Source organism: Mastomys coucha, unplaced genomic scaffold (genome assembly GCF_008632895.1).
Source record: "Mastomys coucha isolate ucsf_1 unplaced genomic scaffold, UCSF_Mcou_1 pScaffold16, whole genome shotgun sequence".
Taxonomy (NCBI): Eukaryota; Metazoa; Chordata; class Mammalia; order Rodentia; family Muridae; genus Mastomys; species Mastomys coucha.
In genome coordinates, this window is record NW_022196898.1 from 88,896,026 (window position 1) to 88,915,179 (window position 19,154).

At 37.3% G+C, this 19,154-nt stretch overlaps 1 protein-coding gene across 2 annotated transcripts in view; it reads left to right on the forward strand.

Moving 5' to 3' along the window:
• Window positions 1–19,154, forward strand: part of Unc5c (unc-5 netrin receptor C) — a 345,405-nt gene that overhangs the window by 221,092 nt on the left and 105,159 nt on the right. For both annotated transcript variants that reach the window (XM_031375664.1, XM_031375665.1), the window contains exon 3: window positions 14,881–15,024. In XM_031375664.1, coding sequence (XP_031231524.1) covers window positions 14,881–15,024 — 144 coding nt within the window. The remainder of the gene's footprint in view (window positions 1–14,880; window positions 15,025–19,154) is intronic.

The following is a 19,154-nucleotide window of genomic DNA, read 5'->3' on the forward strand; positions in this document are numbered from 1 at the left end:
TATATATATATAATATCCTTGGGGAATGTTTTGCATTAATCAACCTTTTTTGACAAGCCTTTACTATGTTCTGGGCATTATTTGAGACCTGATACAGCATGTAACTCATGACCGTTACCACCATGGTACAGTAGGAAAGTGGAAACTCTAGAAGACTTCACTCTACTCACTCACTTAGAACTCCTTTTAAATACAATTTGTGTATTCTGCCCATAATTATTCAGAACTAGCCTACTCAGATATTCCAATCCAGTGGCTGAATGTCATGCTTTTCATGTGTTATTGGATAGGGACATAAGGAACCATGAAGCTGCGTGAGCACATTTCCATTCACCGTCCAAGGGAGCACCCCTCTATGTTTGAAGAGTTAGGCTTCCAGGGATTGGTAAATTTCTAGAGAACTTGGCTGAAAGTAGAAATCTTTAAAATCCCTTAATTTCTGGTATCAGACTTCATTTCTAATCCTATTGACATCTTTTTTTCTCACAACCCAGCAAGATTAAAATAAATAGACAATTTCATGTTATGTTGGGAAAAAAATCAACCCTTAATAGCTCTAAGATTTACCAGAAGCCAGGTACAAATACAGAACAAAATTACTTTTCTTACCCACATTAATCCCCACATTGTGTGTTTCATAGGAATATTTTCCATTGCAGAAAAGTCCCAAGAAAGCTGATGTTTTAAAAACTCAAATTTTACAGTTTCCTCTTTTAAGGCTTTATTATGAATAGAAATAATACTTCTTTTAAGAGAAACAAACCTGCCACCCAAAAGATAGCATGTGGAGTCTGGACTATTAGAAGTCACGGTTACTCGAGGTTGGCTGCTCTTACTGCTTGATTTCAAGTCATTTGGAGTAATTGCAGAATGAAAGGCCAGCAGGGCAAATGATTATTACTCCTGATACATATGCGTATTTTCCTTACTAGTGTTTTCAGAAGGCCACCAAACAAACAAACAAACCACCAGCTCTCAACACTTCTGATAAATGACTTAATGCTGAGGGATAGATCTGAAACAATTTTTTATAATAATTAAAATGAAAATTATTGAAATTCTCTTCATGACAAATTACTAGTAAGCACAAATTAATCTTCCTAAAGCATGAGCCATTTTTGAAAATGTCATTTCATCTATTTACAATTTCTCGTCTTCGTGTTCCACACAGCACACATCACGGGCTGCCGCTCAGAGCTCACCATGAATCTGTTTTCTGTCTCATTCAACAGTCACTTCTTTCCACAGCCCATGTGAGCTCCTCCACAGCTAAGGGTCTGTTTGTTTTATCATCTGTGCTCTTCCCCTTCATGCCATTCTTCCTGAATTTTCTTACATCCCTCCCTATTTCCTTGTAACCAATCATGCTTCAATAATAACCTCAAATGCTCCATGTCTCTATTGTCCCAAGTGTCAGTCTAAGTCTGGTTTACCTTATCTTTCATAAAAGAGCTTTAGAATTTTCTAAACTGTATTCATTCTTATTAAGTAGATCAATATAGACAATACCACATACAGCTATATTGTAAACCATGGTTGGATGAGCTCTATGCCTGTGTTAATTATTTGGTTTTATGGTTTAAATAATTGAAAAATGGGTATAGTTCATATAAGGTAGATTTTTTCCTGCTATTAAAAATAGATCTTTTGGGGCTAGATGGTGGTGGCACACTCCTTTAATCCCAGCACTTGGGAGACAGAGGCAGGCAGATTTCTGAGTTCAAGGCCAGCCAGGTCTACGGAGTGAGTTCCAGGACAGCCAGGACTACACAGAGAAACCCTGTCTCAAAAAAAAAAAATTAGATCTTTTGGTCACATAATATATCCTGATTATGAATTCCTCTCTCTAGTCCTCAACATTTGTTCTACCTACTCTTTCATTCAGATGAACTCCACTTCAGTTTCTCATTAGTAAAGAAAAAAAAAACTAGACTTCAAGGGAATACTATATAATATATAAATACTATAACAAAATCTAACACATCAAAATTGGACAAAAAAAATAGAAATTAAAAAGCCCAGGTAGTGACTCACTTGTTCACACACTCAGGAACCCCATAAAAGTACTTCTCCATGCTGCCTCAGTCTCTGTGACTTTCTCCAAACATCTCTCATGTTGATTTAGAGGGCCTTGCTTTCCTATAGTCCTTCATCCCCCTATGGCTCTTGTACTCTTTCTGCTTCCTCTTCACAGGGTTCCCTAAGCCCTGAGGAGGGATTTGATGTAGACACCTCACTGAGGACTAAGTATCCTAAGATCACTCATTCTCTGAATATTGTCTACCTGTGGGCCACTGTATTTGTTCCCATCTGCTGCAGGATGAGGCTTCACTGATGACTGCAATGACCCCTGAGTGTAGCACACTGGTTCTCAACCTGTGGACTGTGGTCCCTGTCAGATAGTTTGCATATCAGATATTTATATTACCATTTATAGATTTATAAGCACCAAAATTACAGTATGAACTGACAATAAAAATAATTTTATGAATGTAGGTCACCTCGATATGAGAAACTGAATTAAAGGGTTGTAACAGGATGGTTGAGAATCACTGGTACAGTAGGTCATTAGGTGTCATTTGCTACATTTTGGTATTTGTTCTAGAACAGTAGTAGTATTTGTTTAGATGCCTAGGCTGCTAGTCTCAGCTTCTGGGATAGCCAAGCAGTGCTGAATATAAGTTCTATTTCATGAGAGGGGCATTAAATCAAATCAGATATTGTTGGTCACTCCCACAATTTTATGCCACCATTACAGTAGCATATTGTTCATGCAGGACACCACTGTCAAAGAGTTCATGGCTGGGTTAGTGTTTACATTTCTTTTTTGTTAGCATGCAGAATTCCTTCCTGTGCCAAAGATACTAGCACATAAAACTGAAGGCTGGATGTAGGCATCAGCACAACTTCTGAGTTTTTAATGTGTTATGTAGGTGTTGTCTTCCTCAACAGAACCTTGTTCTTAGTTTGTAGAGAGCAACTTATGTATGGCAAAAGCTGACCTTTGACCTACAAGTAAAATAGATGTAATCTAATCCTGACACTAGAAGCTTCATTTGGTGACAAAAGATGGCCAGTTGGGTCTCTCCCATTATTAGGAAATTTCAGTATATATATATATATATATATATATATATATATATATATATATATATATTACATACACACACACACACACACACACACAGAGGCATAGGCATAGGCATATATATGTATATGGCAGCTTCATTGCATTGGGTTTTTATACTATCCTTCCTAGGGCCTTCAATTTTAGTTGTCTCTCTCCATATATCCTCCTGCAGATTTTTAAATGGCAGAGTTTCTGAGAAATACCTTCAATGCATTTGTAGACATATTGAGAAACAAAGAAATCTCGGCAGTAATATCCAGACCCTCTTAAAAATACATAGGCCTTTCTGGATCATATTAATTCCTCTTTTGATTTTTAAATGACCATTCATACTGTTTCTCATAAACGCTGTCTAATGTAGGGTCCCACCAATTGTGTTAAGAGCTTGATATTATGCCCTTGTCAACACTTATCTTATGTCCTTTGTAAACAATAGCCATTCTATCCCTGGTGAGGGATAGCTCATACTTTAATATGATTTTCATTTAGCATTATTTATGCTGTTGAGTTAATTTTCATCTAATTAGTATTCTTATGTCTGTTTTCAAGAAATGTCTAAGTCCTTTGCTTAGTTTTTTTGTTATTGTTATTGTTTTTTTATTGTTGTTATTTTTTTAACCAGGTTACTTTTTCTTAATAGTCAAGTTCCTTCTATGCTTGGAATATTAAGCTCTTATTAGAAAGCTTTTTGTTTCATGAAATCCTAGTTCCCTCTTTCTGCTCCATTTGTATGAATGTCCTTGCTTGTGTTTGTAACAGTGGCACTGCACAGATCAATGCAGTCCACCTTCTGCCATGCTATAGGTTTGAGTCATAGTTTTAAGTCTTTAATTCATTTTGAAATGGTATAATTATATGGTTTCTACATAATAGGTGGTATGAGTGCCTGTTTTTAATATTTGCTTATATAAGAACTTTATTTTATTATCATTAAGAATATTCACTCATCATTGTATATTTTATTTTTTGCATCTTTATTGAAAGTCAAATTGACTATGAAGGTATGAGTTTGCTTCTGCCTCCCTGCCCCACTTGACTCGTGTGCCCGCTCATGCCAGGACCGTGTTGTTTTTACTGCTGCAATTTTGTACTTGGGAGTAGGCAATCTAATGCCTTCAGTTTCTTGTATTTCATCAGAGATCTCTTTGGGTATATTCTTTGGTTCTATATGAACCAAAGGATTGTGGTCTTCCTTTGTTAAAAGATAGCATTGTTCTTTTGATGAAGGGTGCATCGGATCTGTAGATTATTTTAGGAATATGGGTACTTTACCAATATTAATCTGTCTAATCCATGGGTATATGGTATCTTTCTATTCATTTGTATCTTTTTTCATTAACCTTTTGCAGATTTTCTGGTAGAGCTGTTTAAGATCATATTAAGTATTTTCTTTTTTGTTTGTTTTATGAGTATTATAATTGGGCTTGCTCACTTCATGTTTCTAAGTTGATGTCAATGTATAGGAACAGCACTGATTTGTGTGTATGTGTGTGTGTGTGTGTATGTGTGTGTATGTATGTTAATTTTCTATATTTCAAACTTTAATGAATTTGTTAATCCAGTTTTTGGTATAATCTAGAATTTTCTATATGCAAGATAATGTTATTTTCTTATATGTTTGGTTGTGAGCCTAGCCTTTAACGACTGAACCATCTCTCTAGCCCAAATAATGTTATTTTCTAAGATGAGACAATATAACTTCCTACTTTCAAATTCCTTTGTTTCTTTTTCTTGCTTGATTATTCTGGTGAGAATAGCATTCAATACTATGATAAACAAAAATAGTGAAGATGAATGTCTCTGTCTTGCTCCAGGCTTTACAGCCAATGCTTTCAACTCTCCCTGTAAGAATGTTGTTGCTTGAAGGTTTATAAATTTTTTTATTTTTATTTTTGTTTTTTGGAGACAGGGTTTCTCTGTGTAGACCCTGACTGTCCTGGAACTCACTCTGTAGACCAGCCTGGCCTTGAACTCAGAAATCCACCTTCCTCTGCCTCCCAAGTGTTGGGATTAAAGTCATGCATCACCACTGCCTGGCTGAATGGGAGATTTTAAGGACCTTTTCCATACTGTGATGATTAGAAAATTCTTTCCTTCATTTTGTTACTATCACATACCACAATCATTGATCTATGAATGATAAGCTTTCCTCCCATGTGAGAAATAAACCTTCACAAATAATACTATGTGATCCTTTTAGTAGGCTATTGAACTCAGCTCCCTAGAATTTGGAGGACTTTCACATCATGTCCATCTCAGTCATTGACTTCTCTTTTTCTTGTACTGTCCTTGTCTAGTTTTTTATTTAAGGAAATGCTTGTCAGGTAAAAAGAATATGAGAGAGTTCCATCTTTAATTTTGTGAGAATTTTGAAAGGAACTATTCTTTGTTCTTTCAATATTTGGCATCATTTAACAATGAAACCACCATTCCCTGAGCTTTTCTCAGAGGGAGATACTTTATTACTGAGTCAATTACTCATCGTTGGTCTGTTCAGATATTTCTGTTTCTTCATGACTCAATCTCTTTAGGTTTATATTTCTTAACTTCATCTTCATCACAAGGAAAGTAATATTAGAAAAATTACAGTCAAAATAATGCTAACATACTACTGTTTCAATTCTATATTGCTTGAGTAATTTTATTTGCCTTAGTCTACTTCTATTGAATGTCACATTAAAATTCATAGAAAATGTCCCAAAAAAATAGTTAACTATATTTACAGGGTCTACCTTTCCTGTTATCATTTCACATTTGTCAAATAACTCTGACTAATATAAAACAGTATCTTGATTGTGAAGTTCTGCCTTTCAAGTTACCATAGTTTCATTATTACACTAAAAGGCTATTGTTACAACTAACAAATTTTAACATAGATACCCTTTTAAAGAATGACAAGGGTTTTGTGATTTAATTTACATTAAGGCATTTAGAGCTGACATGTTTCATATTTCAGATCATATTAGTGAAGACTAACAGGATTAGGGCCTGAGAAGGAGACCACACTAATTCAATAAAGCATTGTAATACATTGCAGAGCACCACTACCTGCAAGTCTGTGCATTTCCCACCAGCTCGTGGCCTAACTGTGAATGTCCTGGAATGAGATTTGTCAGGGTTCTGCAGCCCTGTTTCCATTAGAGGGGTTGCTAGGGGAAGCTAAATTGACAAGCCTGCAGGATATGATGTTTCAGAAGTTCCTTTTGCAACAGGGAAGATAAAGTCATTGTAAGGAATGAGAAGTGCAGCTCAGGCTCACGTAGCCCCAAAGTCTATTTGCTCCTGGATTCAGTGAAATACTTGGAGTGTATCACGGACACAGATGGATGACAGTGAGCATTATCGTGCCAGCCAGATACTACTGTAGCTCAGAGAGGTCACAGATGGGTAAGACAAGTGACTACTGTTCCTCCTAGTACTCCACATAGAGCATCCTATTAGGAAAGATTGCAAGTAAGGATGAAGTTTCCATGTTGGTATTAACTTGATTTCTTTGTCTTATGATTCAAGTGTGTGGTGTCTTCAGCAATAGGGTATCACCATTAAGTCCTAGAGGATAGCCAAGAAGATGGGTGATGGCCTATCATGTTCTTAGGGGAGATCTATAGAACCCCAGTGGTCAACATCTCAAAAATAAGTTATTAATACCTGGTACTGCACTTTTCATATAATAATCTGTGGTGTCTGGAAAAACAATGTCTACACTGCCCTTTCTTCCTCTACCTCATCTAATTCTTCCTATGTCATTATTCTCAGTTCTCCTATATATCTGCTGCATTCAATCCCCAATTTCATGTGAAGTCCCTTCACTGATTTCGTAAACTCTGGAGTTCTACAGTTTAAACATATATCTGAAGATTCAATCTAACACCCACATGTTAGAGAAAATAAGCAATGTTTGTCTTTCTAGATCTAGTTTACCTCATTTGGAACGATTATTTCTATTTCTATCCGTTTACCTGTGAATTACATTGCTGCATTTTTCTTTATACCTAACAATGTTTCCTTGAATAAATGTACTACATTCATTATCTATCCATTAGTTGATGAATATCTAGGTTGTTTCCTGGTTGTTATAAATGAAGTAACAATGACAAGGAATGAGTAAGTGTCTCTGTAGCAGGATGTAGAATCCTCTAGTGGGTCAGGTGGATTACACTGTGTTATAGTGTGTTTATAGCTTTTTGAGGCACCTCTGCACTGATTTCCATAGTGGATACATGAGATTGCACTAGCATCAACACTGAATAAGTATTCTTTCCCTGAATCCACACCAACATTTATTGTGTCTTAGTAAGGTATTTACTGCTGTAGACAGACACCATGACCAAGGCAAGTCTTATAAAGGCCAACATTTAATTGGGTCTGGCTTACAGGTTCAGAAGTTCAGTCCATTATCATCAAGGTGAGATCAGGGCAGGATCCAGGCAGCCATGATGCAGGCAGAGCTGAGAGTTCTGCATCTTCATTTGAAGGCTGCTAGTGGAAAACTAAGTTCCAGGCATCTAGGGTAAGGGTCTTAAGCCCACACCCACAGTGACACACCTATTCCAATAGGGCCACACCTTCTAAAAGTGCCATTCCCTAGGCCAAGCAAATACAAACCATTGCACTCTTATTTTTGTCTCAACTATCCTGACTAGGGTAATATGAAATTTCAACTATGCTTAATTTTCACTTCTCTGATGGAGCATTAAAATATATTTATCATCTATTTTTTTCTCTTCTTTTGAGGACTCTGTTTAGTTTCATTAACCAATTTCAAATTAGATTATTCCTTTTCTTGGTGTTTAGCTTTTGAGGGAATTCTTTATGTTCTGGGTACTAACTATCTTCCAGATGTATAGCTGTCAAGGATGATTTCGTATTCTGCAGACTTCCTCCTCAATGGAATTATCATGTCTCTTACTGTAAAGAAGCATTTTCCTCTCATGAAATTCTGTTTCTCAATTGTTGCTCCAAATGCTGGTGATACCAGTGTCCTGTACAGACATTCTTTTACTATGCCTATAAATTGAAATATATTTCCTTCTCCTTTAACAGACTCAAAGCATCATGTCTTCTGTTGAAGTCCTTAATCCATTGGAGCTGAGTTTTATAGTGCATGAGAGGCCTGTCAAATTTCGTTCTTCTACATTTAGCTATCCAAATTTACTGGCACCATTTGTTAGACAATTGGCTTTTATCCAACATATATTTTTTTATTTTCTTTATCAAAAATCATCTGGCAGTATGGCCTTGAGATTATACCTGGGTTCACGATTCTATTCAGTTGATTGATATATTTGTTTTCTATGTCAGTTACCAAGCTGTTTTCAATGACACTTCTGTAATCTAACACAGTGTCAGGGATTTTGATAACTCCTATAAGATTATTATCATTTACAATTGTTTTGGCTATCCTGAGTCTGGTGGTTTATATGAACTTTAAAATTATTTTTCTTTCAGTTTTGGTGAATAATTGTTTTAGAATGTTGAAACTACTGAACTTATAGGTTACTATTTGTACGATAAACATGTTTTTATACCATTAATGTGACCAGCCTATGAACATTAATGATCTTTCCTTCTGATGTTATTTTCTTTAACTTTTTAAATTTAATCAATTTATTATTGAAAATAGATATTTTTTCATACATTATATTCTGATTGTGGTCCCTCTCCCTCTACTTGTTACAGCTCTACCTCCTCATCCTTCCAAGTCTACATTCTTTCTTGCTTTCTCTTATTACAAACAAAGAGGGATCTAAATGAGACAAAAACAAACAAATGAACAGAAAAACAAAGACCTAGAAAGTACCAAAAAATATCTGTTTGTGTGTGTGTGTGTGTGTGTGTGTGTGTGTGTGTGTGAAGAGGCATACACATTTACAAACAGAAGTTTCATGAAAACATAAAACTTGAAGACATAAACAGAAGGCACATAGAGTAAAACTTTAAAAAAAAAATGACAAATTGTTATGAGACAAGAAAATCTCCCAAAATACCATTTTGTGTTGTCTATCTACTGCTGGGAATGGCGCATGGTTTTAAGAGAGGTTTGTATGCCTAGTAAGACTCCATTGAAGAAAACTCATTTTTCCTTTGCAAGTATTACCAATTGAAGATAGGTTCTGAGTTAGGGATATGGGGTTGTGTCTACTTGCCCTCTCAGTCCTGGGACCCCAGACTTGTGTTTGCACTGTGCAAGCTGCCTCAATCCATGTGACTTCATATGAGCCTTGTTTCTTTCCTGTGTTCCATCCCCTCTGGCTCTTAAAATAGTTCTGTCTCTTCTTCCATAGGATTCCATGAGCTGTATGGGGAGGGTACTGCTGGAGACATCTCATTTAGGTCTGAGTCCTCCAAGGTCCCATTCTCTAGCTGAGGGTCACTATATCTGTTTCCATCTTCTATAAGAGGAAGCTTCTTTGATGATGGTTGAGCAAGATACTGATCTATGGTTACAGCAGAATGTTTTTCAGGGTCTTTTTGTTGCTATGTTTCTTTAGAATAACAATAGTCCCCTATGCCCCTATATCTAGTCTCAGGTTCTTGGCCAGAGGAGCAGTGTCACAGATTGCTTCTACCTTATGGATTAGATTTTAAATTCAAACAGAACTTGGTTGGTTAGTCAATCAAATTTATTTCTGCTTTCTCTTAAAGTTCTCACTATACAAGATTGTGGTTCCAGGGAGCCATGGGGAGCAAGCCCGGAGCTTATGTGGTCAATGCATATCCAAACCCCAAAAATATCTCCCTTAGATTAGCAGCAGTAGCATTGCTCCTCACTAGCCCAAGGCCTGCATGACATGGTGCACATAGTCCTGTGCCCTAAGACCTTTGCCCACCTGAGAAGGTCATGTAGCCCAGTAGCCAGGTTAAACTTCCTAGCTCCTTATAGGGTCATGTCCATCATCACCTGGAATTTCCTCCTTATACAAATGAGACACCCCCAGTATCCTGGCTTAGGCCAATGATGTACACTTTGTACACTTACTGCAATAGCCCCTACTCACCCCACAAAGGTTTAAATAGCTTTTGTTCTCCTGATTAAAATGAGCTGTCTCACTGAAGATGCCTCCATAGAGTCTGTTCTCTCCTTTATCTCACTGCTGCCTAAGGACACTTGAGTTCCTAGGTGCCCTGGTATACATTGGTTGTGCTAATGGGCAATCACACTACTACAAATAGGGAAGTGGAGCCTGAATGACATTTTAATTTTGTTGGAAGTACCATGAATGGTATTATTTCTTTGATTTTTTTCCTAGTATGTTTACTGTTTGTATATGGAAAGACTACTGATTTTTGTATGTTAATTTTGTATCCTACTAGTTTGCTGGATGTGTTTATTAGTTGTCGGGGCTGGTAGGGTATTTAGATTATTTTATATATAGAAATACATCATCTGCTGATATAGAAAAGTAGAAAACTACTTTTCTTCCCTTACTATTTGCATTACCTTTATCTCCTTCTTTTGTCTTATTACCGTAGTGAAGACCTCAAGTGATTATATTGAACATTAGTGGATGGAGTGAACACCCTTTTACTCTTCCTGGTTTTAGTGGAAATGCTTTGAATGTTTCTTCATTTATCAAAATGTTGATTATAAACATTTTGTATATTACCTTTATTATGTTGACATATATCCCATGTGTCCCTAGACTGTCCATGAATTTTATCATAACGGGATGTTGGATTTTTGTCAAAGACCTTTTCTGTATTTAATACATTGTTTGGTTTATATATTTGATTCTATTTATATATTGGTTTTTAGTTATTAGTCTATGCTGTATGTTGATACATCCATAAATCTGCAGGATGATTGTGAAAAATTGCTGTATAAATTTTAAGAATTGACTTATAAAGAAGACCTTTCATACAATTAATTAACAACTTTAGGCTATATTTATCCCATCTTTTCACTTAACAAAAATACCCGACATTAGTGAACTTTTAATATATAGTCATTTGATTGGACTACCTATCAGGTTTCTGAGGGAACATCAGTTTTTAAAATCAATGATACATATTTGTGATCAAATATTGTAATATGAGGGTTTTATTGTTTTATTTATGTGGGGTCTCACAAGGAGCTCACTCATCCATTTGGAGCTCCCCATTACTAAGTGCACATTTATACTCATTGTAAGTGTTCTTGGTATAACAAGCTAATCAGCTCCTTACATTCGGCTTCCTAAACCACAATGAATCCTATTATAGACACTAATGACTGCAGACTTCAAACAGCCTGCATCTCTGAGATGCCACTATTAAAGAAAGTGATGGGAGTCTTTGATGTTATGGGATGTGATGGAAACTACTCATTTGTATTTGTGTAAATCCCCTAGCCCTCTCCCAACCCTCTAAATAACCTGAAGCCCATTTCAACTTCCCAAAGCTTCTTCAAAGCAGTTTTCCTTGGAAGTTATGCTGATGGTATTTCACATTTCAAGAAGGTTTGTTTCTTGCATCTCAGGACTTCAAGAAGATCTGAAATTCTGCTTTCAAAGAGAAAAGATATTACTTACTTTTACAGAAATCACCAGGCTCTTGTTTGATGAGCAAAATGTCACAGGTAGTAAAATTACCTACAGCAATGAAAAAAAATTGTAATGTAGCTGGGCAGCTGAGAGGCTGAGTCATGAAGATTTAGGAGATCTGGAGCTCTAAGAATTAGATACTTCATGCTACCATTCTTTCTTATTCTATCATTGACCAAATATTGGAATGTAAAGGGTGTGGGCCATGCAGTCAAGTAACAACTGTACACAACTGTAATTAGCTCATGCCCTCCTGAATGGGGTGTCTGTGAAACTGAAGACAGCCCTTCACATGTGCTGGACTCCAGTGCCCACAGGAAGCCTGGGTCCCATAATTCAGAACATTCATACTATGCACAGCTCCTGTAGCAGGAGGGTTGGTCTGTGGCTTTCTTAAAAGGTTTCACATTTGTGGTTACTAGAAACATTCATGAACCTATTCAGTCTTAAGGATACACTGGACCCAGTAAAGTTCCACTAGCATTTAATTAGGTTTCCAGTAATTACTTCAAGTAAATGGGAGGGGAAGGAAACCTGAAGTTATCATCTCAGGACACAAAATATTTGTATGTGGTTTTAATATCCGTGGGCCATTTGTTGCTGTTCTGCATTTCAGAAAGAGCCATTATACTTAGAAGTAAATACGCACTGCTGGTTTATCAGACTGTTGGTGACTGTAAATTTCCTGCAATAACTTTAAAGGACAAGTATTATTTCCAATAACTGGTCTTCCACATAAAGATGGAATGTTTTAGCAAGAAGGCAGGCAAAAGCACTAAATGCTAGAAAGTACTGAGAAAAAGAAGGTGGAGCTTAAGAAAGGAAAGCGTGTTTCTTTATTTGACAAACTTTCTAGATGTTAATGAGAAAAACTAAAGCAAGGTTGGAAAACTGGGACCCATGAAATATAAAGAAAAGCAGTGGGTTTTGCTCTGAAGACTGTTGTATTAGTTAGACATTGATGAGTATAATCTTTGTCGTTCTTATAGCTGGCCTGTGAAGGGTTGGACTATGCCATTTACCTGAAATTACCTTTTAAGCTGTCTACTGCATAAATATAAAGGAATAAATAATCGTGAAACTTTGAAATAGCATTAAATTATAAACCTCAATAGAGTTGTCTGTTCGGGATCTTGTCCTGTCCTGGGTATGTGGCACATGCTTTCGTGGGCTTCTCTATAATTCAGGTTTCAGGAGATCTAAGGGCTTATGACTCAAACTCCATAAGGTCTTGGTAGACAATACTGCTCATTCCTCCGTGGGATGGCACCTATCTCTGTTGGGTGCCTATAAATTTTTCTGACTTCTCTGATATGATTTGAATACATCTAGGTGTTAGAGAAATATCTGGGTTACTCCCTTCCAGGTCTCCAGAAGCCATGCCTTTTCCTGTCTCCTGTAATAAAAGTATTTTTATACATCATAACACTTTGTAGCTTATTAAGCTCTAAACATACACACACACAAATGTATAGATATTGCCTATCTCAAATATATATTTGATAGTCCTCTGTCTAAGCCATCTACTTTAAAACATCACATACTATACATGGTTTTCTGAAAGAAATAAAATTTATTAAGCATTATGTACAAGAATTCTCCAATTTAGCAAATTCTATTACTCAGCAGGCTTGTTAAAGCCCTAATACTGGCTGGTCCCACCCCCAAAGTTTCCAATTGATTGAGCCTGGGGAGGGTCTGAGAATATGCTTTTTCCACAGACCTTCAAGTAATGCCAAGGAAGCCATTCTAGTAGTAGAACCATTAGAATCCAAACGGTCAAACTGGACCCTTTCTTGTCTCTTCCTCCATTTCATACCACTGCTCTCTGTGGCTAGTGTTCTGTGGCCTTTTTGAATCCCAAACTCATCATTCTTTATTAATCCATCTTATATGTTGAATACCTCTCTCTATTATAATATGAACAAAGTTACTTGTTCTTATGAGTTCCTTCTTAATTTACTCTTGTCATTTACTCTTATCCCTATACAGCTTCTTTGTAGAATTGAACATAAGTATTCCACATTAATAAATGACATTATCCCACTGTTAATATAAACTTTTTAACCATATATAATCACAGGATATCTGTGATTCACTGAAGTTGTATGAATAAGCAAATAAGCTATCCTATTCATTTGAATTCCAAAAGTGCAAAATATAGTATATTTAACATAACTTCTATTTGATAAAGTATCAATGGACAATGATTGGATTGGTGGATATAAAGTTTATAAACAAATGTGATTCATTCCATCACTCTTACTGTGTCCATACTTGGCTCAGAGCAAATTCCCTTGCTCCATTTGGGTGTTCTGCTATTGTTGTCAGTGAGCACTCCACTCTGGAAATGAGTCCATTCAGTCTGTATAACCTCTGGCAGTTGCCCACATATATCATTCAGTTCATCTCTCCTGGTCAGTATGTAGAAACACATTGTAGAATGAATCTCTAAAATTGTCTTAGTACCTCAAATAAATATCACTGAAATTGTAGTCCTAGAGCCTTGGTTCAACTTTTGTTAGTCAAGATACAAAAATTGAAATTATTTCAACATTTCAACACTGTAGCTGAAGACACATCACTGGGATCTCAATTACATTACAATTACAGAGAAACGAGAGCTTCTAAATGATTTTACGGAAAAAAAAAAAAAAACCTTTTCAAACTCCTACAGTATTGGTTAATTGAAGCTATAATTTATTTCAATAAAAATGGTTTACTATTATATTTTAAACATATCTGTTAAGGTGATTTTTAAATTGTCACTGATTTTATAGGTTTAGGTTCTTTTATTTTATTTCTTTGTGTGTGTGTGAATTACTATGAAGACTCTTTTGTAAAAATCTCTTTTTAGTATCTGGACATCTTAGCCACAACCTATATAAATAAAATAGAATCTTTAGGAGACAGGAGAGCCAAGATGATGCCATTGCCTGGTAAGAAACGAATATTATAGACTAGGAGGAAATGCTATTTTGTGGGGTTATAGACCCATTCCACTTTTATCTTCAGATAAACACTAAAGACTTGAAAAAGCAAATAAAAGAATATACAGATGTGGACTACAGTAACTGGATCCCTCAGAAATCGATAAGTGAGAGGCAACATCTAGATGGTGATCAATGGCATGAATGGGATCCATAGGGCAGGGGGAGGAATGGCGGCTGCATTATGTTTCATTAGTGCAGGCTTTCTCTTGACTTGAACCTTTGTTTCTCTTGTCAGGTCTCATTGTGAGAGAAGTGAGCATTGAGATTTCACGCCAACAGGTGGAGGAACTGTTTGGGCCTGAAGATTACTGGTGCCAGTGTGTGGCCTGGAGTTCAGCAGGCACTACGAAGAGTCGGAAGGCATATGTGCGCATTGCGTGTGAGTCACTGCACGTGGACACTCTTGGGCACAAAACTGATGGGAATGTACAAAAGCCTAGAGATCTGTAGTCCCTAGTCAGAGTTCTAACTCAAAACCCAAACCCAAGGTTCTGCATTTCAACCAAAGCTCCTCAGAAATCGTTTCGTGTTTTTGGTTGGCTGAGTTTTGTTCAAAGTACCAGAGGAAATCCCATTAGAACATTCTAATGTATCTTAGATCTGGTAGCAATCAGGCTATGGAAGAATCAAGTGTTGTCTTTTGTTCTGTTTTTTTGTTTGTTTTTTTTTGTTGTTGTTGTTGATTGGTTGGTTTTTGTTTTCTTTTTAACTGAGACTTCCAGCTTGTTAAAATCATGTCGAGAGGTATTTCTGTGGGAACTAGAAGTCTCCTAGGCCAAGATTCTCTACTTATGTTGAAGCTTTATTAGTGCATTGGAACACAGTCCCAAAATGTTAATTTCAAAAACATGACAGCTCAGAAATGGGGAATGTGCCTTTCAAACAATGATAACCAGTTTAAAAACAAAACAAAACAAAACAAAACATTTTTTGTGTTAGATGGTTACAGAGATTTCCTTATGGAACTTCCTGGGTTCAATGATGTGCTAATGAGGAAGGATGGATCCTTATCTTCACATGGCTCTTCTCAACATATGGCCCTTTCCTTCAGAGCAGTGTGAAGACAGATTACACTATAATATGTAATGTCATATTATATTCCACATTGACACTGACAGATGATGTGACCACTGTAATTTATGTCTTATTTGATGAACTCTTTGTACCATTGCTTTTTACTAAATCATATTGTGTGTCAGATGTCAATATTCCATTCACGTGTTAGAACATCTCTTCAGTACATCACCCGTGACACATGCTCATCTCTGGCTCCTCTTCCTCTTGATCTAGATTTGCCATGCTTCCCAGGTACCTATAGTCTTCCTGTCCTCCAGTCTGTGTTCTGTGTAATCAATGCAGTCTTCCTAAAACATAGGCCTCATCCCCTCTCACTTCTACCCCACTTCATAGAAGCAGAGACTTGACACACAAATCCAAAATTCTGTATCAAAACCCCAGGGAGTAGGTGGCCTCAAAATCAGAAATTTCCTTTGTTGTACTTTTGAAGGCTAGAAGCTCAAGATGAAGTTGTCAGCAGGCTCCGTTTCTCCTGAGGCCTCTCTGCATCTTGCAGACAGCTGCCTTCTTCCTGAGACCTTGAAGGGCTCATGGGATCCTTCCTGGTGTCTCTTTGTATGGCAGCATCCCTTTTTCTTACAAGACACAAGTCAGGTTGGATTGTTACCCATCCAGACAGCCTTATATTAAATTAATCACCTCTTTTAAAGGCCTCATTTTCCAAATGCCATCACATTCTAAGCTACTGAAAGTTGTGATTCAGCATCTGAATTAGGGAGGGAGATAAGGCTTAGTGTGTAACAGCTACCAGCAATCTCTGCCACCAGAGAGAGCCAGCTCTGCCCACTAGTGATCTTGAGTCACACTGTATTTAAACTATTTCACTTTCCTTGCCCTTCAACTGTAATTCATGGCTGCTTGTTTCAGCCTATTTACCTTTGTGATTTTTAAAAGTTAATTTCCTCAGTAAATATCTAATCAAGATTTTTTTTTCTGTCCTTGGACAGTTTTTTACTTTGGGAGTGATCTGGTGAGACTAGATAAACTCTAGATAAAGTAAATAATGAGCAGGTAGGGACACGTGCTGTGTGCTGTGGATAGACTAAACAGGCTGGGAAGATTCTGTGCTTGAGAGAAAGGTCAGGGGAGATCTGCTGTGAAGCTGAGCTCTGATTCCCTGCTGACCTTGAAAGCAAGGGGGCAGGGAAAACTGCAGCAAACTAGTACAAACACTTGAGATTCCCAGATGATAAGAGAAAGGGAAGGCCTGGGAGTCAGGAGAAAATTCAAGGGTGGAGAGAGTTAGGGCATTGGTAATTTAGTGTGATTTGGGACCCTGGCAGAAACCCATCTCATCTTTGTTAACAGAAAGAATCACTGGCTCCACACTAGAGAGAAGCCCGCTCACCTCTGTTCACAAAATGCCTGACTCCACACTAGTGAGAAGGCCACTCACCTCCATTCACAGAATGCCTGGCTTCACACTAGAAAGAAGGCCACTCACCTCCATTCACAGAATGCCTGACTTCACACTAGTGAGAAGGCCACTCACCTCCATTCACAGAATGCCTGGCTTCACAATAGTGAGTGAGAAACAATAATGAAGGCAAAGATAAAAGTTAGGTAGCTTGTCCTTGGGCTTCTGTGAGGCTGACATAGAAGAAGCAAAGACGATGCTGAGACCAGGATTCTACATACATTCAAAGGTAGGATGATGGCTCTTTTGAGTGTTTAGACATGGATGTGAAAGGAAGAGAAGGAATTTTCATTCAAAACAGATGAAACTTTTGACAGCTTTTTATCCCTGCCCTGTCCCTAGTTCCAGCTCAGTTTGCCTGTTCTTTGTCTGTTTTCATTTGCTGTGGTGTTTGTGTTTCACCACAGTGTGATCCTTTCAGTGAAGAATTCTACTTTACATAACCTTGTATCTTTAGGGCGTAGAGCAATGCCTGGGATATACTATATGTCGAGTAGATGAGTCTAAAAGAAGCTCCTGATGAAGAGTTCTCTGTGAAGCATGTGTAAATGCCGAAGATGAATATCCCTCTCTGAATATAGCTAGAGATTTGCATGGTGTCCTAAGTGTATTGCCCATTAAGTTGCTGCAATGTGGGACACACTTAAAGGGTAACTATTGATGACTGCTCTTAGGGACAGTATACCAAGGTCATTACAGATGTCAGGTAGAGGACTGAATCAATACCATTGGGCATAGGGAGAAACTGAGCTGTTGGCAATACCACAGAAACTCCTGGAGCTGGGATGTCCCTTGGGAAAAAGGCAGTAGTGGGCATCTGTTCTTCCAAATTGACTGGTCGAAGGATACTTCCTACTTCCACCAGCTTATAACCCAGGCTGAAACAGCTTCTCACCCAGAGCCCAAAAAGGAAAAAGGATTTCACTGCCAGAACTTCCAACAGGTGGGATCAGGCTTGAGACACTGCTGGAATGGCCTCGCACCCACCACACAAATTTAAAACTAATTTCAAAATTCGCCTTGAACTACAATAGAAAGAGAAGTGTGATATTATTAGTTTTCATGCTACATACCCTTGTATGTTTTTTTTTTCTACACACCCATGAGTATCAAGCACAGTAAATATTTAAAGTACAGCCTACACCCTATACCAAATTAATCTACAGATATTCTAAAAGGCTGCAGAGTTCCACATAATATATTCTTATGTAATAATCTTTGAAAGGCCATAGATTTTTTTAAAGAAAGAATTGTGTTTCCAATTTTATATAGAAAGGTGTAGACATGAATCTTTATTTTCTATTTTAAAATTAGATATGTGTGTTTAAAAGCTATCTAGTTTTTGCTATATTTTCTAAATTTCTTTCTCTAACTCATTGCTTTTAAGGAGTTTGACATTTTCAAATAATCAGAGTACAACCTTTCCCCTGGCACCTTCTCCCTATGGTGGTAATTCTCAGAAGAGGTTTGCTGAGAACTTCTTAACTGAACCCCCACACATGTGGGGCCAAGGCATCCTATCTCACTCACGACTGTTTACTCAAACAGATACAAATCATGATGAACCTCAGAGCAAGTACCTCACTTTCCCTCTGTCGAGGGTGCCCCCTACCAAGTTGGCCTCCCACACACAGCACAATGTTTGTGGATTTCTGCATCTTCTATACATCAAATGTGTGCTTTGAGTGGTGAGATTTGATAGATGACCAGCTCATAATTAGCAACTCCACCCCAATTGTACTGACACTCTTCCATCATCCTTTCATTTTAGCTACATTTTCAGAAAGCTAGAAAGATAATTAATAAACTAGTAATGTTTGTCATCAATAACTCATATATCCAAGCTCTATACAATAGAAAATTACGCAGTGACACGACCTGAGCAGAAGAAAAATTAGAAACTTAAACATTTGGCAAGAAATTACCTAAGAATGTACCTTCTCTGATCAAACTCCTCAATTTTTACTAGAGGTATCAGCTAGCTTTCCCTGGGTGGACAGTCACTTTCCTGAGAA